The sequence below is a fragment of the Hirundo rustica genome, chromosome 5 (genome assembly GCF_015227805.2).
Source record: "Hirundo rustica isolate bHirRus1 chromosome 5, bHirRus1.pri.v3, whole genome shotgun sequence".
NCBI classification, from domain to species: domain Eukaryota; kingdom Metazoa; phylum Chordata; class Aves; order Passeriformes; family Hirundinidae; genus Hirundo; species Hirundo rustica.
The window spans coordinates 16,114,748-16,136,702 of record NC_053454.1 but is presented as its reverse complement, the minus strand read 5'-3'; the positions used below and the strand labels follow the sequence as shown (position 1 = coordinate 16,136,702).

At 39.0% G+C, this 21,955-nt stretch overlaps 1 protein-coding gene across 1 annotated transcript in view; it reads right to left on the bottom strand.

Moving 5' to 3' along the window:
- The window catches only part of SLIT2 (slit guidance ligand 2), a 241,465-nt gene extending 219,840 nt beyond the window's left edge, over positions 1–21,625 (bottom strand). Inside the window, exons 1-4 of the mRNA XM_058420666.1 lie at positions 20,999–21,625; positions 19,240–19,311; positions 17,966–18,037; positions 814–885 (exon numbers count right to left, since the gene is read on the bottom strand). Coding sequence (XP_058276649.1) covers positions 814–885; positions 17,966–18,037; positions 19,240–19,311; positions 20,999–21,174 — 392 coding nt within the window. The 5' untranslated portion in view covers positions 21,175–21,625. The remainder of the gene's footprint in view (positions 1–813; positions 886–17,965; positions 18,038–19,239; positions 19,312–20,998) is intronic.
- Between the last annotated feature and the right edge of the window lie 330 nt (positions 21,626–21,955).

The following is a 21,955-nucleotide window of genomic DNA, read 5'->3' as shown; positions in this document are numbered from 1 at the left end:
GCCTACTTAAGCATGTCATGTGTTATCCCTTCCATAAGACATACTGTAACTGAAAGGTACCCTGCAATTTATTGTGCTCAAATAAACCAGATTCTAAACTTTTTGCCACATTTCAACTGCAACAGAATTAAGTGGCTTCTTAGAAAGGACGATGGGTCAAACCATGTATTTTAAAATATTGCCTAGAGGAAATAAGAGTAATTATTGTAAGTAATACAACCAAAACAAAACACTCATTCCTCGATTTGTTGTCTTTTTTATTAAAGGTAAAGGTAAAGCATTTCATTGTTTTTTTCTTCCCAGAGCTTGAGTTACTAGCTTTGTCTTCTCTGTGAAGGGACAAAGGAGAGACTGCTCTACAGACCTAGCGTTTGCCAAAGCTATCATTTTTTTGGCCAAGTGTGTATAGCCACAAAAGCAGATCATCACAAAACCAAAGTGCCTATATAGTATTGCATCTCTGGGTCAGAATCTCCACAGGCATTTCTTAGTTCTTTTAACACAGTAACAATTAAAAAAACCCAAAGAGGAGAAAAGGATAATCAAAGTATTCTTTCAGAAAAACTTCCTTACAGAAGTGGGAATAAAGGACAATATTCTCATACAAGTATCAGTATCTGACCCAGATGTAAAATAAAATTAAAAAAAAATATATTGCAAAGCAATCAAAGGAAGTACTCAGTTTAAACAAAGTATCTATGTTCCAAGACATTTTAGCTCAATGTGAGGCAAAACATAATTCTCAAGCAAGACACGACAACAGACCAAATCCAAATTTTCCCAAAAAATAGTTATTGGGCCGTGCCTACTTACAGCCTGTATAACTTTGGCGTCCCCAGAAAGAGCAGCTCAGAAAGCAACTGGAGGTTATTTCTGTTTAGGCGCCTTTGGAAAGAAAAAGAAAAAGTTGTGTTAAATTACAAATGCTACAGCAATGCAATGCAACCACTTTGAGATGGAATCCCAGTGCTGTAACAAGCTGATTTTAAAGACCAGAAAGGTCCATTAGCGGAGACATGGTCCAGTAGTAAATTTACCATGGACTAATTACATTTTCTGGTTTCCTCCAACAGACCATATTACCTATTTTATGAAAGATTTTGAATCTCTGCAGTGTGAACCAATCACTAAGTCAGGACTCCATTCTGCATAAACAACATGAAAGCTAAAAATACAAAATCAGCAGTGTAAATTCAATTCCCTACCAACTCTACGTTCCTCTTAGTATAATGGAGCAGACAGATATTTTGTGACCATGAAAAGGTCCAAGGGAGCACGTATCAAATGCATACACTTCCAGTAACAAGGTAATATTATGTCCAAAGATCCATATAACCTATTTATATAAAATTTAAAAAGCAAAGGAAGCTGTTACAGAAATGCTGATCAAACAGAAGTCAAGGAGTCACAGCTTATATTTGGCATTACAAGGAGGTTTTTTCTTCTTAACTGTAAAGATAGGAACTCTGAGGAAGGTATGTTAAAAAAAAATAGAACCCAATCGATTATATATAAGACAGTGTACAGCAGAAAAAAACTGCAACTGAAATCTGGAAGGTGCCAATTTTTCTGTGAAGTTTCTCACTGAGAATGCTGACCAAGGTCACAGCTGCTCAGACTGAGGTGACCAGATCAAAGCCCCGTGTATTACACCTGTAGACAACAGAACAACCACTAGCCAAGGCAAAAATATTCTATCTTCATGGGGTTTTTTTAAATATACAGAGCAGATTATATTTTCTGCCTGGAGCACAGAGTCATCCCAGTCAAGAAGTCAAGCTCAAAACAGGTTTTTGGTTGTTTTTAAGAAATGCATCCACCACATGTGCCACCTGACTTCAAGGAAAGCAACCTACTGGAAAAAAACTGTTGCGTCCCATAAAATTTATCACATGTCACAGTTTGCAATGCATGATCCCTCAATAATTCAACGCACATATATACATACACACACACATATATATATATATATATATATATATAAAAAATTGTTACAGTGGTTACACTACATCAATAAACTGCTACCAAGGCACTCCACAAGGTGAAAAAATATAGTGGACATCAGCCTTGAAAAATTAAGTTTTGGAATTTGATAAAGGCTCAGATTTTCCTGCTTGCTAGTCTTAGGGCTGAACTTAAATAATTAAGCCTGTTTAGCCTCTCTGGGCTAATTTCTCATAAACACTGTTCCATATAATACTCTTTCAGGTTTAAAGGTTGTTCCAGAATTTCCCATGTAGATACACAGAGACATTCAAAATCAAATTTTGCATAGCTCCATGGTTTAGTTAATTTAGTTTTTCATCCCTTAAAGCTCAATGTGACTAGTGATGAGAGTAAAATAATCTGAGAATTATTTTTATGCACACAGAGGCTTGCTACCACACTTCAAACGATAAGCAAGCAGTTTTTTGAATTCTAGAAATCCATAATTCTCCAGTGTTAATGACAGTCTCCCTTCTGTTAGGCATCAGAAATCCTGATTTCTCTAAGCAGAAGAAACTTTAATCACACATTAGAGATTAAAAGAAAACTTAGAGTGAAAGAACCAGAAAATGAAAGACTACACTACTGGGATAAGAGAGAGTGACAATGAGTGACAATGCATTTTAATAATTAGGAAAAATAAATTTAAATTAATGCATTTAAATATTTAGGAAAAAATCTAAATCCAGCAACAACAAAAAAATCCAGATTGTGATCTTGCAAGTTACATGTCAAAATTAGTAGAATGAAAAATTTCCATATAAAAGAGGGAGCTATAAATTAATGACTACTGGAAGACTTCTGATTTGAACACTACTTCAGAAGAAGACCATTCCTATCATAAATACAAGAAAATGATATATTTTACTGTTTCTGCAACTAGTGCATTTTTTAAATAAAATCATTTAAAAATAGATATTTTCTGACCTTCAGTAAATTTATGTATCAAAGTATATACCAAGACCATAAAACTGAAGTAGAAGACAATTGTTTTAAACAGTTGTATTTGTGATCCAACAAGATTTTGAAAATAAAACAAATGAACAAATAAAAAAAGTGAGTAAGTAAAAAAAGAAATAAAATTCATTCACTGCTCCTCTTACCTAAACAGAGACTTAAACCTCCAAGTCCATGATTACAAATCCAAAATCACATGGAGAATCATAAAGGGTAAAGACTAAAAAGTCAGTTTCTAATCAGCTTTTCAGGACAAAAATCTCTGTTTATACTTCTTAATAACTATTAAGTTTGGACACCAGAAAACAATGATGAGCAGTTACTGAAAGGGCAATAAAATCAGTATCTGTATTTTTGCAGAAGTTTTGTGTATTACATAAAAGCCTCTCTAGTACAATGACATAGTATTAATTGATGACCAAGTTCATCAGGCTGCCTTACACTAAATGCAACAGCAGCCTTACAAGGACACACAGGATCCCTCAGAAGAATACTTCACAGGCAAAATACTTGTTCTGATCTTTAATGTCTTACACAAAGAGTTATCACCTTCAATCAGGAGTTTCTGTTATTACCTGTAGTTCACATACCCGACACAGCTGAGTATGCCTTTAACATACTGATGCTCCTGCCACTCTGCAGACTTCCAAATCTAAGTTATGGACAATAAATCAAGTTGCGCTAAACTGGCAATAAATAGCACTACACTCCTGTCTCAACAGTTCCTACCCTGTGAGCTTGGAGCTTCAAACTAGTGTTTCAACACTATTTTACTGTGCCTTTCACAAGACTAAATACTTTGTTCTTTGAGCACTACATAGATTGAGGGAATACGCAAGATAAATTACTGATCCCTTATGAATCCAGAATTTTCCATATTGTACTTTGAATAGCTTTATCCCACTCACTGAATATTCTTTTAGAGCAAAGCTTTCTCTACCAAAAAATTGACTATTCCTTATTGCATGTGACCAAGAAAATAAAACATTATTAATTTTCACACAGGCAATAATGGGAAATAGGGCTTTTACAATACTTCAAAAAGAGACTTCAGCTACTCTTTACATCTAAACGCCATAGTAGATGCTCTTAAAACAGTCAATTTGCTGAATTTTCTATATGGAGATTTTATGAACTCCACTGAAATACATTTTTCAAGACTACAGTAGGTAGTTCTGTCTCAAAAAATGACATGAAAATATAAGTGAATGGGAAAAAAGTATGCAGAGCAAGTCTCAAACAACAGCCTAGTATCACAGCACACAATAGTTTCCCATTTAACAGTCCCCATGAAGAGTTTCTAATCTTTGGAAAGAGCCACACAAGGAGTCCAGAAAATACATTACTATTTTTAAATGGTTCACTATTTTACATGGTTCCCCAGCTGTTCCACTTTTTCAGGCGACCTGATGCTTAATTTTGTCTGAAATAATACCTATCCAAAACACACAAGAATACTGCAACAAGAATGAGTGAAAAAGATATGATCCCTTCTCTCGCAAGCTGAAACCCAAGGTAAGCACAGTGGATCATGGAATCCAAGACTGTAGGCTTTAAAGAGCTGCAGGTACTTTGAATAAAAACGACCGTAAACATTCCATCACACCTTTTTTCAGTGCGTGGTGGCAGACACTTAGCACAGTTTCCTAGCTGGCCATGTTTCCCCAGGGGCAATGTGAGAAGAGAAATTTCAGTTACAGCAACTGAATGGCTCTCCCAGAACTGGCATGAAACTCAAAGTGAAGCACTGAAGAAACAGTGATGAGATATTCCATACTGAGATACATGCAGATATTCCATACTGACACTATTCAGTTTCCCAACTGAGCTAAAAATATTTGTGTCTCTCAAGCAGAGAGCTCAGAGAAAATGAAGCATTCATGATCTGAGCAACAGAAAATGCACTGAAGAATCTCTTCTAACATTGGAATAACTTGGACTGTAAACTCATCTGGTAGTGTCCAGAAATAAACTGATGAGGCACCAATATCATATAATCCTTTCAAGTTGCAATTCAAATATACTTTTTTTTTTTCTGTTGCTGAATACATCTTTAGAAAGAGATTGATTAAACTCACACAGGTAAATTTTTCAGCTCTTCACAGTGAATTTAAGCAAAGTCCACATACTACCTAAAGTATGAAAGTATTTCAAATACTTCAGTCTAAAGCTCCCAGAGCTCAGTCTTCTAGACACAGTAAAGGCTAGAAGAGCATCTTCAAAGTAAAATGATGGTAGAAGTACACAAGAAGATTTAAGGACAAAGTAAAAATACCTTTGACAAATGAGCAGGTGAAAATACTCATTAAAAGAAGCTCAATACCAACAGGTAGATAAAAAGTAAGACCCAACAAAGAATAATCAACTCTTTGAAGCAGATAACATTAAGGTAAGCAAAAGAACGTGGCTAGATTTGAGCTAGTGGTTCCAAACAACAGGCTATTTTAGCTGAAATTGATGTGTGCGTGTGTGTATATATATATATATATGAGTTCTACTTGTCTTCTGCATACAGCCAGAGTATATGTAGACTACAACAGATAGAGGGGAAAGCCCATCACATTCCCAGTAGCAACATACCCCAATCCATTGAAGTCTGGTCATGCCACAAATCTATCCTGATGTCTTTCTCAAGTTTTCATGCGCAACAATAACTGTGATCCAGTAGCAACCATGCATGGAGGATGAAGGGAGGAAAGAAAAATCTTGACTGCACTAGGTACAATGCAATCATCTGCAATTACTATAATTCACACCCATTTGTTTAAGACTTGTTACAGCCTTCACTGTAACTTGTTTCTAATCCCGCTATACAACTACATACAGCCGGAGAAAGTGTGGGAGACTCTAGCGCCTCTCTGGAAAATGAGTTGTTCCAGTGCTTGACTCTCCTCACAGTGACGTTTTGCCCTTACCTGCACTTACACTTCCCACTTTGATTTATGCTTGTTGGCTCACCACAGCAATAAAAGCCTGACTGGAGCTTTTTCATAACCATCTCACAAGTACTGCAAGGCTACTATTTTGTCCCACCTAATTTTCAAATGAGTTTTAGTTCAAGTAGTTGCAATTCTACCCTTAGATACTGCAGGACAAAAGAAGCCCTCAAAGATAACTTGAGAACTGATCGAAGTTAAAAGCTGCTTCAAGTAAGTTATAAATCAGCTGTGCTCTTTAATTAGAAACAGCCTATCCCATTGGGTGCCTAGAGAATGAGAGCCTTCCAAAACTCTAAATACAGGCACAGATGCATTTTATTCTACCACCACTGCTTCAGAAAAAAGGATCGAATGCTTCCAAATCACAGAAGAGTGACAGAAGAATTAATTTTTTTTCATGCCTCCTTCAAAGTTAGCCAAGAGAACTAAATACACTATGCACATAGTAGCACACAGCACCATACAGCTCAGAAATTGTATTCTTCAGAGGAGCATATCCACATCTTCTGTTTGTCAGCAGAAAAAATAACTATCACACCCATTAAAAATAGCATGTAACAGCTCGGTGAAGCTCACTTGCAAAATGTATGTAAACTTTAAAAGCACAAAAACCTGTTTACATTACCTTTCAATTTAAAATGGAAGAACATGGCAGTAATCAAACCTCTTCATGTTCACACAGGACCAATTTCTATTCACAGTTGAGGCCACAAGGCTCCTTAAGTAGATCCAAGATGTTACAGGGATATGCATCCTCTGGGAAGGTCTAACATCAGTTCAGGCTTTATGAGCTCAGGAAATACAGAAGCCACCTACAAAATTATCCAAGTACCTTAAAACAGAATGCTAGTGCACAACACCCAAATCATCTCCATGGGCTAGTTTAAGAATGATGTCCTAAAAATCTGACTCTAATATACAGGGTCAGAATAACAGACATCAGAATAAGTGATTCCTATTGCCTCAACAGAGAAATTATAGATAGCTTAGACTTACATCTGAAAGGAAGGAAGATCACTGCTTTTCTACAAAAAACATTGTGCTGTATCTGCCAGAGGCAGAAAATATTTGTGCATTTATGTCCAAAGCCACAATCTGCTGAACTTCAATACATCTGGCAACTGCTGCCTGTGAATGTGACTTGCATGTCATCAAGTGAGAGGAAAGCCTAAGAACTAAGAGCTAAGTAAAAGATTGTGCCAGTTTTTCCATTAACAATTCTCTGCAAAGAGAATTTCTCCAGTCAAACTACTCCTAATCTCATTAAGCCTAACAATATCAAGTTTACCAACCACATGAGTAATAACTGGAATCTGAGAAGTTCAAGGCTGTTCTTACAGCATTTGGATACCCAAGAAGGTTTTCCACAGGTCAAGAACCACTTAGGCAGGACTGCATTTTCCAGGTTAAATAGTGACTACCTAAAAAAGACATCCAAGTTATTCCCCATTTCATTTCAAAGATAAATTAAATATTTGCTTCACTAAGAAAAAAATAAATTCCGAACAGTAGCAAGAACACTACCGCAAACTCAGTTTCTTATCGATGTAAGAAGCAGTGAAAAATACTTCTCAGCTATTCTACTACATTGGACTAGTGTACACTACTTGAAACTTACGGTATTTTCTGTCCATTTCTTCTCCAATGAGTTTGATGTCAAGTCCTCTCCAACCCCAATCAATTCCCCTTACATTATGCACAACAGTGTTTTGCGCTGACAAGAGTCAACACTCACTTTGCCTTTTTAAAGCAATTTTTACTACAAAGAAAAGGCTGCTGTTTTCTGTATTCCTTACTATTTCAATAGAAAGGATATTTCTATAAAAATTTGGTCATCGTTCTTATTAACTCTGCCTACAGCACTAAAAAGCATGAAAAACATAGTAAAAGCCAGGAAACTGCAGGCTAGGAAGCAAGCCTCATCTCAGTGCCTGGGAAGGCAATAGGACAAGACAGAAGCTATTTCTATTCTAGACAAAGTATGGACAAGATGATGACTGGGAGCAGTCAGCATGAATTTAACACTGGGAAAATGACACCTGACCAGCCTGGTAGCCTCCTACACTGAACAAGGAACTCGGCAGATGAGGGGAAGGTAGTAGATGTTTATCCTGACTTCAGTAAAGTTTCTGACTCTGCCATTCATAATGGTTGTCCTTACAGACAAACAGATAGAGTACATACTATGAAAACTGATAATGAGGTGGACTGAAAACTGCCAAGTTCAAAGAACTGTGATCAGGGGCACAAAGTCCATTTGGAGGACATTCAGAAGTGATATACTCCAGGGGTCAGTAATGAAACCAGTACTGTTCACAATTTCATTCACAACCTGGAAGATGGGACACACTGCATCCTCAGCATACTTGATACAAAACTGGAAAGAATGACTGATGTACTAGGTATGTGCACTGCCCGTCAGAGTGTCATGGAGAGGCTGGAGAATTGCTTGAAAAGGAAACTTGGGAAGGGCAGCAAAAGCAAAATGGACCTTGCAAAGAATAACGCCACGCACCAGAATACACTGGAGAACTACCAGCTGGAAGAACCACCACAGAGAACAGCCTAGGGTGCGGGTGAGTAAGAAATTAAAATTAAGCCAGCAATGTGCCCTTGCACAGAAGGCCAACAGCATCCTGCACTGTAAGCGTTAAGATTGCTGCCAGCAGGTCAAGGTACAGGGTCCTTCCCCTACAGCCAGCACTGGTGAGACATCTGGAGAGCTGTGCCCAGCGCTAGACTCTCTACTACAAGAGACCAGAACATACTGGACCGCATCCAGGGAAGAACTGTTAAGATGACCAATAAGGCAGATTGAAGCACCTGCTGCATTGGAAGACGCTGAGAGAGCTGAGACTGTTTAGGCTGAGGAGGAAAAGTCTCAGCAATATCTCAATGTGTCTGAATACTTAACGCATATAAATAAGTGATGCGCTTCCATCCCAAGTAAGGAAAACTGAGCCAGACTCTTCTCAGGGGTGCACAGTGAAAGGACAAGAGGCAATGGGTACAAATCAAAGTACAGGAAAACTGTATTTCAGCTAAACAGAAGTGTTTGACTGTGTGAGTGGTCATATGCTGGAAGAGGTTGCCCAGAGAGGCTGCAGAATCTCCATTGCTGGAGACAATCAAAACCCAACTGCCTGGAAACAGCCCTCAGTCTCCTGCTCTCATGGACCTTGAGTCAGTCTGTAGCATTGGATTAGACAATCTACAGAGACTTCTTCATGCCTCTACAATCTTGTGAAGCTCACTCATTGGACTCTATTCTATAAAGTACACCATGGAGAAGGAAACAGAAGTTATAAAACCTCCATAAAGTAACAGAGATTCAAGTATCAGATGAAGCACGGATGATTTTGACAATACCTGGGATTACTTCCAAGAAAGAAAGAAAAAAAAAAAACAATGAAAGAGAGAAGATGAAGCTGATGTAGTAGGTAGAATTTAGCTAGGGTTTGAACAGATTGTTTAGAAAGACAAGAAAGGCCAGCAAATAGTCCTGATAAGTTTGTAACTGTCTTTCTGGCATGAAGTTACTACAGTAAATTTTCACTCAAGTATTTTTCTAGAGCACCTGTACAGACATCCTGCCAAGCTAAAGTCAGAAAGGCTAGCATGCATTAAAAAAAAATTAAGGGAGACTTTGCCATGTTGTATTTGATTATCAGTCTAGACTATTATTAAAGACAAACCAGCACAAGGAACTACATACTATGAAAGAAAATAGGAAAATAAAACATTTCTTCTGATGAAGTTTCAACCAGGCTCTTCATAGTAAATGAGGTAATATACTCAACTTCAGTATGAGTCACTGAAGCTGCAGCCAGATCCCTCATACATTTTGGAGTTTATCTATAAAACTCCAGACAGAAGTGTGGTTTCTGCAATCAAAATAAGGATCATCTTAGATAATCTTTCAAATACCCTATAATAAAATATAATGATAAGTCAATTTTCACCTGTGGCCTCCTAATATTAAATCAGTATTTTAAAAAATATTGAACTGGCTCTGCAAAATACAAGTATGATTTTTACAGAGTAAAACGAAAATATATAGCTTTAAGTTTAATATCAGTGTTCTATAGAATCCATTTAAAATAGTTTCTGAACATAAAACACCATTTGAAACAAAATCATTGGCACAACAGCTCTGCAGAATCAGATTTAGTTTCACCACTTTGCAACAGTGCAAATTACCCATTTCAGAGGAAGCAAGAAAGAAGAGCATCCAGCAAACAATGCCACAAAGGATGAGCACAAAACAGATGTGGGAAAAATAAACAGCCTTCCTGCCCTGGAATTTGTAAAACGGTCTGCAAAGAGCAAACAGGACTTCTCACTGCAATTTGACTTCTAGACCTATAAAAGGAGTTCCATGAGAAAAGACACTCAGATGAATAAAATATAATAAAATAAATAGTGGGCATTGAAAAGGCTTTTAGAAGAACATTGCTCTTGGAAACAGAGTTTTATCAAACATTTTGTAGCATTCTGTAATAAAAATATAGCCATAATTTGATTTTTTAAATTTCCATTTGAACACTGCATCATTTTAAACACTGTCTTCAAAAACAGCCTTTGTCTATGTCTGATTCAACAGGAATTTTTAAAGATATTCAATGTTGCTTTGACAAAAGCCTGCTAATAACAGAATAATTATAGTAGTAGTATTTTTTTATTATTTTTCTTAAAAAAAACCTATAGAAACACATTGACAGTACAATCCATGTAATATAGTCCCACATTCCACTGGTAAGTGATTAACACCGCACGCTTCATGGCCTCTTCCCCATTCTGAGAGGAGGAATGTGTGGTGCATTGCCCTTAAACTATGTAAGGCTAGCTGAAAGAAGGATGCTTCACATCCATGATTCACAAGGAATAACTCTTCACCCCCTTCAGAGCTGTTCAAAACCAGGTACTCTCTACCTGAGCTCATTATTCTACTGTTACCTGTGACACACCTGTGTGAAGGTATTAACTCTTCAAATGCTCATATGTTCAGACAGAAGCCACACATGTGATTAGTACCAATGTGACAGGGAGGAGACAAGCATAACACCAAGCAGCCTTAAAAAACAAGCACATGAATAACCCTACAGGTTTTAGGCAGTTGAACTCTCCCAGCAGTAGTAAGTCAGAACTGCTCAGAATGTACCCCAAATGAAAAAAATATTACTTCTCAGACTTCAGTAATGAACTTGCACACCACAGTGAAGACCAGCATTCCGTGAGAAAAGAAACTAAAAACTAACTTTCAGCTAAAGAGCTAAGAACTCAATCCAAGAGCTCAGTACAATTTCTATACTATATGACACAAGGTCTTATCCCTAAAAAACTGATTTCGTTGACACAATTCATAATCAAGCACAAGATGAAATACTGTTCATTTACTGGCTGCGCTTTTAGGACTGATAGTGATATCAATGATTCCTGAAATAGTAGTTCCACTGCTAACACAGAATTTTTGTGGATCCTAAAACTCTGTGTTAAGCTTTACACCTGTCTGTAAATTGGAAAAAAAAAAGTCATATTTTGCTTCAGCTAAAAATAGAACCACATCATAAAAACAGATGACATTTAACATCTGTTCCAGAAGTACCTGCTCCTAATTTTCGATCATATAGCTTTATAGAAGTGAAATCTAAGGTTCCTAACACTTTGCCTCTGTAACTGAAATGACTATATACTATCAGATTCAAAACTCAGAAAGAAAAAGTTCAGCCCAAACTTGTTTATTCTAGGATTGATTTATTGACACAGTTCACATTTAAAGAATCACAGAAAATATTGCCATTCCTCTTTTAAAAGTACTTTCCTACTTGGAATTTACATTTTATTGATAGAGTTAAGTCAATTTGGAATAGAACTGCAATCTCATGCCACACATCAATACATAACAATAGGTTAGCACATAGGTTTACTTTAATCTCTGGACAGCATGTTTTTTCCCCCATCAGTTATTCAGTAAGTCTGTACCCTAAGAAAGAGCATACTCATAATACAGCCCTTTTCTAGAACAGACAGGAAGAACAGTACTTATTCATCTAAGCTATTCTGAAGCAGCTGTTAATGCCCTTGATAAATGCCCAGGCCTGCTGGGCAGTTATGCCCAAGATAAACTGTATTTGTTTTCCCTTAGATGTAACATTTTATTTCCCAATCTACCCTGCGATGTGTGACTTCATAAGATGAAATGCTCTGTAAAACTCCATACATTCAGAGACCATGGCAACTCCTCAGTCAGTTTTGACTTTGTAATTTCATAACCTAATGCAGTGTAATAGTCAGATAAACATGGTAAACTAAGTTAGAGCTCAAACAGATCACTCTAACCCTGGAATACATGAAATACAGCTAAACCCCACTTTATTTTACTGAAGCCCATTTCATATTTTTGACAAGATGATCTCCTTTTTATTGAAGTTATAATTAAGCCCTTGCTGCAGCTGAAGCTGCACACGGTAATTTCACATACTGTTTTGTATCCTGTATAGAAATCTACCAAGTATTACATTTTGTTTACTAAGTAGAAAGAACCTGTCCCGGAAACTGTGTAGTCAAAATACACTTTTCCTTCGGTTCTGTGGCACATCTGTAAGTTTCAAACTGTTCATCCACAAAATGTACAAAAAAATACTGACTTTCAGTACTCCTCAAACACTCGTAAGTACACACCTAAGTAAAAGCTCTCTTCATGTTAACTTTGAATAACTTGTTTTAATGCATTTGTGGAGATGGAGCCCAAATAAATAGCAAGTAGGGACAATTTCTCAGTTTGTCATTTTAGAATTATGTTACAAAAATTTAGAAGAATCAATGAACTGTAACAAAACATTTAATTCTTGAAATATTTCTTTCTGCATCAGTAATGCATTGTAACAAACATGAAAATACAACAGATAGCTTCCAGTTTAAAAGCTACTTCGTGTACCAACTTGATATTCAACCCTTTTCTTGAACTCATGATTTCAGCTTACTCACATCATGTAGCTCAGGGGGGCTGTTTCTTGGAGAGGTATGGTGGGGGTGTCTAGCTCAGATATCAACTCAGAAGTTAAGTTATTCCTCTGAGAGTAACATTTCATCTACATATTAGTTTTCAGCAGAAATAGGCTTAGTGAGGGCATCGGGGGCTTATTTTTCCTTTGTGGTTTTCTTTCTTTCCTTCCCCATAGTTTGGCTTTTTTAAGTCTACACAGGTAACACTTGAAAACTGTTAACATAATAAACAGACATTTTAAAAATAAAATCTGTTAATTCAAATATCAAAAATATAGAGGCTTGGCCTGGAAACTTTTTAGGCCACACAAGTAACCTTTCTCACAAGAGTAATCAGTGAGACTACTCATGCAAACCAAGTTATTCACATGGTAAATGTCTGCAGAATCAGACTCTAAATTAGCATTTTAGGGACATACTGCTCCATCAATGGATTATTCATAAATACAGGAAGAAGAAAGTGAGTAGCTTTGAAACTATTGCTGTAAACTCTTCCTATTCTGACACTTATTCCATGGCATAGCCCTAGCACAGTAAAAGCCAGAATGCCAACTACTAGACTTAAAAAACATATTAGGAAAAATTATGACTGAAGAGTTTTCCAATCAGCCATTTTTATTTTTAATAAATGAAAAGGTTACTGAACTTCTCTGTAAACAAGTGAAGAGTATATTTAGCTCTCAAAAACCTGACAACCCTCTATTTCTGGAGTACACGGAACAGTAAAGAAATTTTATACATAAGTAGCTTCTCACAGAACTGGTTCAACAGTCTATGGCAGCTGTCTTTCACAGAATTTTATACTTCCCTCCAGATAACAACGACTTGTAAAAACACTGGCATATATTGAGCAGTATTTGCAACACTAGAAATTGAGGTGAACTTGGGGATAACAATGGCCTACACTTACTAAAAATAATTTTTAAAGCTGTGTCTAACAGTGTCAGTTTCCATAAAGTGGAAACTTTCAGTTTATCTTCATCTTGCTTTCTTAAGATACTATTTCAAACTATTATAAGCATCACACCCAAGATGACAGCTTTATGAAGAAAGAAGAAACTAGTTTTTAATTTCACATTCTCATAAGGAATTGTTTCAAAAGGTTTTGTCCCCCATAATAAGCAGTTGTCTCTGGACCATAAGTGTCATAAAAATCCTCCATGTCTTGACCCTTTTTGTCTTCCTGCCATGAAGCATATTGAAAACCACTGCTGGCATGTGACTGTGGTCTCTAAGAGAGGTTCACAAAATGCAAGAGGCCACATCCAATCCTTTCTCTATGGGACTTGCCATAAACTGAACAGCTTCATACTCTTTAGGGGCCCTGCTCAAGAACACAGGCTCATGTAAGTTACTAATTATTAAGAAAGTCTTGCAGATGTTAATACTGCAATTATTCCAGATGTTAAGACTGTAATTAGTCCAAGAGTTTCTATCACTGCTTCAGGATGTACTCAAAGGTACAAGCTGTCCCAACCAAACTTTAATGCATACAGCCCGTTTTTAAATCAAAGAGGGTTGTTTCAGCAGACAGCACATCTACACAACAACACAGACCATGCAATTCTTCTGCTCAGAGTCCAGTCTGTGAAGAAAACCATACTTATGGCAGACTTGTCAGCTCAGGGAGTGTTGTACAAAACTGGCTTGGATTGGAGCCTTAAGAGCTCAGCCCTTAAGAGCCATCAAGCCTGTCAGAGATTGGAACTAAGTGAACACTGCAGTGAATAGCCATTTATTTGACCTGAAGACTTCTCACAGAAGAATCCATCTAAAAGGCTTACAGCAATATCAACTTCACCAGGGTTTCTCCAGCTACTAAAGTTTCTACAAACCTAAAACTTACTAAGTTGCTAATTTCCACCTTGCTGTTCCCTCCTATTTCTTAAGTAGGAAGCATAGCTACACAACCATTTATTGCAAACTGGAAACTTTTACTTTAATTCAGGCTGCTGTAGTAACAATCGCTTGTTACAGCAGTATTTACATAGCCTTGGGCATCATTGCACTTGTACAATTACGCTGGTGTGACAAAAATTCCCACGTGGATCATATTAGGTCTAAATAGCTTTTTGTACATACTAACCTACATAGTGTACTAGAGTTATTTTATTAAGCTATAGGAGAAACCACCTGATAGATTTTTATGGATTTAATAAAAATCATTCCTAAGCAGATCTCTTCTGAACACATCAAAAGTTTCTGCTCTCGGAGATTAATTTTACAAAGCATTTAAGGTCTTCACTTCCATTGAAGGGAGCTAAGGAGATCCAGCATTTTCAATTAGCAGACCTATAAATGAGTATTCACAAGTAACTCATTAACCAACCAAACAGTTCATTGGAAATCAGAGTTACTGGTCTAAAAAACTTTTTAACTGAAATGCCAGTTAAAAACAAACAAACAAACAAACAAAAAAACCCACAAAAACACAAAAAAAAACCACAAAGAAAAAAAAACCCACCACCCAAACAAACAAACCCACAGCACTTCACTTAGATGGCCATTTCTTTTTTCTCCTGTGAAAGCCTGTTGTTCACATTAAAGAGTACTGAAGAACAGGAAATTTTAAAATTCAGGCTGTATATGCTAGCACAAGATATTTCAACATAAGCAGTGTAACATGCAAACAATCTTATAAATCAAACTGAGTTCATTTAAGTTGCAGTGAAGTTCTCTTATACCCTCTGCTTGCATGCTAAAAAGTCTGTGTCGGGTATTCTTTAACAGCAGCTTGGCACACTGCACTTGGAGTGAAAATCTGACACCCTACACTCACGCATTGAAAAAAAGTTAAAAATCTTTTAAGTGCTTGCTATTTAATGTATAGAAGAAAACACTTGAATTAAGTACCCACAGGTTTCCTGAGAAATCATTTTGGATTTCAAAATCCCAAGGAGATGAATTGGCTGTCAGATAACAATGTGCCTTCATCAGATGGACTTGGCAGTTGTAAACAAAAAGAATTTTCTCAGCTTTTCCCCACAAATATGAAATATTTGCTCTTAGCCAACAGCTGGGGCAGCTTAAAGACATCCTGCATATACATTCAAATTACAATTCACCCACACACCTAACACAAACTGAATTCCAGCAAGTTAAAGAAACTGACAAGTGTTGGAGCAGATGTAATGTAACTCTGAAGACAAAACAATCTGACTTGGAAGGTCTAAATAACTAAATTTTCAAATGACACAGTTTGCCTGCAGAAGGGAAAACAAACAACCCACAAAGTAGCCAAAAGTATCACAATTTTCTTCAGAACTAACACCTTATGTAAATGGAAAGTATCTATTGTTTTCCAGTTATCAAGGGAAAAACCAAAGAACAAATGAAGCAATGGAATGGCAAAACACAAACATATCAGACAAGTAAGTTTCAACTACTGAAGTTCATTTTCTCTGGTAAAACAATTCTATACTTCAGAAATACAAACAGTAAAAGCCTTGAAGGTTTTTGAAATTTGTTAATGAATCACATAGCATGATCTTACTTCGAAGTAATTAAGAAATAAGGCTGTTTTAAAACTTTGTAAGCATTTGGTATCTCACTGTCAAACCACATTCACAGTGAAAGCATGGATCTTTTAACATTTTTTTCCTGTTTCATATATGTGTATTCACTTTTGCAATATGAACCACACAGCTGTTTAATTTTTTATCTAAACATCATAAACCAAATTAAGGAACGTGTATATATTATTCCAATATATCCCTCAGCAGGAAAAGCTGTTTTGAATTCCTATACTTTGTACAAAGTTGAAAACACATTGTAAAAAACCATTAAAATGTTTTGATACAACTTAGAAATGCACAGACATTTTTTTTTTCTTTCCAAAGAACAATCGATCTCATTAAAATTTATTAAAAAAAAAGTTACACTATGAAATAACACTCATTTTTTAGGTCAAAAGTTACTTTGGCTTATTTGAAAAAATTATGTACCTGTGATAATTACCTCACATTTCAACTATTTTAGAAAGATCATAATTACCCTGGTGATTATTAAGTCTCTTGAACAGTTTCGTCTAAATAACCAATCATAATGGTTTGTGGAAGTTTTTGTTTTAAACACACAGCCAGTAGCTGTGGATACAAAGTAACTAAAATAAGACAAACTATGTTCAGGCCAGTGCTGCTTTTGAATGGAGTAAAGTAGAAATACTTTTACAAAGTTAAAGCAGCAGTAAATGAAGCATCAAACAAGACCTCAGAGGCATGCTTAAAGAAAAGGGGATATAAGGAAATGCACAACTACGATGCTTCATAATGAAGACACAAGTCAAGTTCTACAAGAACACATATATTAACACTTTCCAGGCTCCACACTATGTTCAACAACCAGCATCCTGCTTTTAATGAGTCAGATGTCCCAAGCTGCACAATATATTTAAAAATATTTTCATTTGAAGTGTAACAAAATAAGACACATACTGAAAACTAGTTTGGGAATTACTCATTTTCTAGGTCTCACTGCAACCAAGCAGGTGTTTGCACTTCACTAGTTAAGGTCCTCTCATCTCTGCTCCATATTCTCTCCCCACAGTACTCAATTTTTTTTTTTTAACTCAAATTATTTTTGAAAACAGTTATTATTTTTTCTAAGACTTTGTAAAAGCTTTCATCATGTAAAAACTGGAGTAGAACTGAATCACTGCTACGTAACAACACTCTATAGCCAGCAGTTACCTCCAATAAAACACCTAACACCACAGATCAGATAACAGGCTTCTTTTGGTGCATTTGAGTTCTCAAAAGTCCTTGTGTATTCAAGATTAAAGTGAAAATATTTGATAGTATTCAAACTATTTCCTACGAGACAATTGCAGTTTGCACTTTGAATCCGGACTGCTCTTGAATGCTGCCCCCACCTGAATACCCTAAATATCACTTGAGAATTTCTTACTTCTCTTCTGTCACTGTAAGGCTAGAAATCCACCCCCCCAACAAAACCAAACCAAAAAAAACCCCAAACAAACAAACAAACAACAACAAAAAAAATCTGAAGCCTGAGCACCTAGACACACAACTAACTTGATCCCCCCTAAAGTTGATACTTTTAGAATTAAAAATACTTACAGCCTCTCCAGTTCTTTTAAATCCTGGAATGCTCCTCTCTCAATAGCACTAATCTTGTTCTCCATGAGCTGACTGAAATTTAGAAAATTTTATATGTAAGTTTTAATATCTGAGATAACTTGTTGCATTAACAATGGTCATTTAAAGGCAGCCACATATTCTTTAAAACAATCCATCAGCTAGAGAGACAACCACTTTAATCTTCTGTATCCCTGTCACCAACAATTTATGTAAGCTCATATACCCAAAAGAAGGAAAATAAGCCTTGGTAAAAGAAACAGGAATTGATACTACATTTGCTCATTTGCTTAAAGAGTGGCAAGTTAAAATGGTACACATATGCCTACAGGCTGCATGCACGCACATCACTGTCCTTCAGCGAGCTGTAAGGCTCCAGCTGAACAGCATGAAGGTGATACTAGCTAGTCTCACATGAGAACTACAAAACTGCAACTCTGAACTGTGGTGCTGTGAGAAACATCAGTGAAAGACTGCACAGAGACTGTAACCATAAGAGTATTTCTGTTCTGTAACAAAATTAAACATTACTAGTGTTATATTTACTTCAGAGAGAAAAGGAAAAGCAAGACTACTTGCTCAAATTTACTAGCCTTAACAAATAAGCTAAGTAGTTAAATATTTCCTTCAGAAACAACAAAAAGCAAACAAAAACAAACAACAACAAAAAAACCCCCACAAGCTGCCACCAAATTTTAAAACCTCAAAAATGCTTGAAAAAAATTAAAACAAATAAACAAAAAAAACCCCAAACCTACCCAAACAATTTCTTCCTCAGCTTCACTGGTAAAGTGTTTCCTTTTTGTCCAGAAACTACAGAACAGCTAGAATAATCACCTGGGAGCTGTTTTTACATTCAGTAAAGGAATAACTTTTTTCTTAATTAACTCCCTTATAGTTCTGGTTGAGAGTACCCATTTTCAGTGCGACCTATAAATTTCACAGCCTTAAACTGAAGTAACTCCAATGGTTATTCAACCAATTTTAGCAACTCTTACTTGTAAGCTATATGGTAAATTAAGTCCTCAAGTTCTCATAATCTTAAGGAGAGATTAAAGAGATTTAAACAAATTTTATTTAAGAGAATTGCTAACTTGTGCATAACAGTGCATAACACATGGCAGAGCAATTTTAGGTTCAGATATGGTGATAGAGCAGCTAAAACGTGATAACCCATCCAACTGATGAACTGAAATGTAACTAAAAGCTGTAGCATCAGTCCTAAAAGTTATCAGTGAGAGAAGGAGAAAACTTACAGAACTCGAAGGTGCCTTAGACCAGCAAAGTCAGTCTTCGTGATTCTCGTGATGTTATTTCCATTAAGATCCCTAAGAAGAATAATTTGTAAGCAGCAAAATTAAAACATTCAGAAACAATTTTTAAAATTCTTTGCTTGTTTTCACGGGCACAGCATTTCCAGAAGTTAATAGACATAAATGAATGCTACAAACCATCATTACAATTAACACCATGTGAGTTCCTGATTTCCAAGTGGCTGAAATACAATTTACCTTGAAAGCAGTAGTTTGAAACTGCAGAAAGAGAGTCCTGGAAAGTCAGTTCTGCCTGCCATTACAAAGCTCATGTTTATCTTTAACTACAATCTTTACCAATAGAAGAGTCCAAGACTCTGTGAATGCACTTATAGGTGCATTTAGAAAAACACAAAACTTAGTACCTATAGGTATATCTGTATATATGCTACAACCTTTATTTGACTGTTACAAAAACTAAGTGACTGAACCCCCCCCCCCCCCCCCCCCATTTTCACCATTTCAAGCAATTTTCAGGTTTCCCAGTACGGCTAAAAAGGTGGCACAGGACTTAACTACCTGTAACAAACATTAGGTTTCAAACAAGCACTAACACTGCTGGAGTAAGCGATGGGAAATAAGATTTTACCAAAACTAAGCTCTCCACTTGCTGCATAGGAAGCTATACTGACTGCAGAATGCAAAGCGAGTTCAAAAGCAGCAGAAACCTGTATTTAGGCCCTAGCATTTCTTCTATACTTCATTTTCATAACTTTTTGGGTTTAAGATAAAAAGTCCTTCAATCCCAATCATTACAAATAAAATCATGAGATAAATCTTTAGGAAGTGGTACTACTTGGAAGCTATTCTAAAAACTACAGCTCATTCCCAACGTAGCTAGGGGAAAAAAAAGATAATTTTTTTTTTAGTGCTTTGTACCACATATGGCCAAAACACCACTGTAAAGAAACCACACGAGTCTCAAGAGGAATTTGTCCCTGATAGTCTTCCTGAGTGAAATTCACCACCCCAGACGCGCGTGCACATGCCAACATTTGAATGACTTATCAGGGAGTGAGAAATAATGCGCACATCGCTTCCACTCTCAGGACCCCTCCGAAAGGCAGCCTGATACGACAAATAACCGGCCACATGCAGAAAACAGCCCAGCCGCGGGTGGAGAGGGCGATCACCGATACGGCACCACTTAGTGCCCTGCGAGCGCGGCTATCGCACCCCGGCGCGCCCTCGCCCACCGGCAGATGCTCCGGCAGCGCGCCCCCGCCCGCCCCTCCGCGCCGGCCACCGCGGCTCCGCTGCGCGCCGGGGCCTCCCCGCCCACGCCCGCGGAGCGGGGGCCGCGGCCCGGCTCTGCCCCGGGGAAGGCGAGCCGTAATAGCCAAGCTGGACGGGAAATGGGCGCCGGCAGGGGGACAGGCCGCTCCGCCGCCGCCCCGGGGCGCCCCCCGGCCGCGGCGGTGCCCGCCCCCGCTCCCCGCGGAGGCGGGAACCGCGCTGCTCACCGCGGCTTCCCGGGATGAAAGGCTGGGAGCAGCGCCCACCTCTTCCGTGTCTCCGCGCATCGCTGCGAAACGGGCACGGGCAGCAGCGGGAGAAGGGAACAGAAACCCCCCGCCCAAAGGGCGTCGGGACCCCGAACCAGGCCGGCGCCGGGGGCCACCTCAGCCCGACAGCCGGCGGGAGCCCTGAAGGGAGCAGGGGGCCGAGGGTCTCTCGCCGCCGCCCCGGCCGGGTTACTTACAGCCTCTCGGTGTTGCGGGGGATGTTCCTCGGGACGCCGCGCAGCGCCAGCCCGTGACAGTCCACGGTGCTCCCCGAGCAGGAGCACTGCGCCGGGCACGGCTGCGGCGCCACCGCGCCCGCCATCGCCAGCAGCAGCCCCAGGGACAGGGTGAGCTTCCCCCAGCCGCTCATCATCACCGCCCGCTGCAGCCCAGCCGGGCCCACCGGCCTCGGCCCCGGGGAGGCGCGGGGCGCGCCGCCCTCCTCCTCGCCGCGGGGAGCGCTCGGGCAACTTTCAGGGTGCGGAGATAGCGAAGTCTTTTCTATCCAAAGCCAAGTGGAGAAAACAACCCCGGCAAAGTGAGGCGGGTGGCACCGGTCCGCAGCCGAAGGCAACTTCGCTAGGCGCGGGGCCGCGCCCGGGCCGTCCCTCGCTAGCCCGCCCGTGGCTGGGAGAGGCGGCACTTGGGTCTCGTCTTCTCACGCTCCCTGCGGTGGCGAAGCAAACCCAGGGGCTCAGGGTGCGGCGGAGTTGGGCGAGCTACTTATTTTTCCTCTTCGCCCCTTTCAAAGCCGTGACTCCCCGCTGAGCCCCCGGCGGGAGGCCGCGGAGCCCCGTCCGCCCCAGCTGCGCTTCCTGCGCGACGGCCCGCGCAGCGCTGCAGCCGCTCCCACGCGCGTCCCCCGCCGCGGGCCGCTCACAGCCCCACGGGGGGCGGCGGCGGGGCTGACACCGCGCACACACCGCCCTGCCAGAGGCGCCTCAGCAAATCATACCCCTCTCGCAGGCATTCATCAAACTGTCTCACGGAAGGAGGAGGGAGGGGGAAAAAAAGTCAAACACACAAGATGCTGTTGGGCTTGGCTCTCCACCCCCCGCGCCCCCTCCTGCTGTACGCTCCCAAGCCAAGTTTAGCAGGAAAGGGCTGGTCTTAGAACACGATAATAATAAGCAGTCGAGAAGTGATTCGTTGCC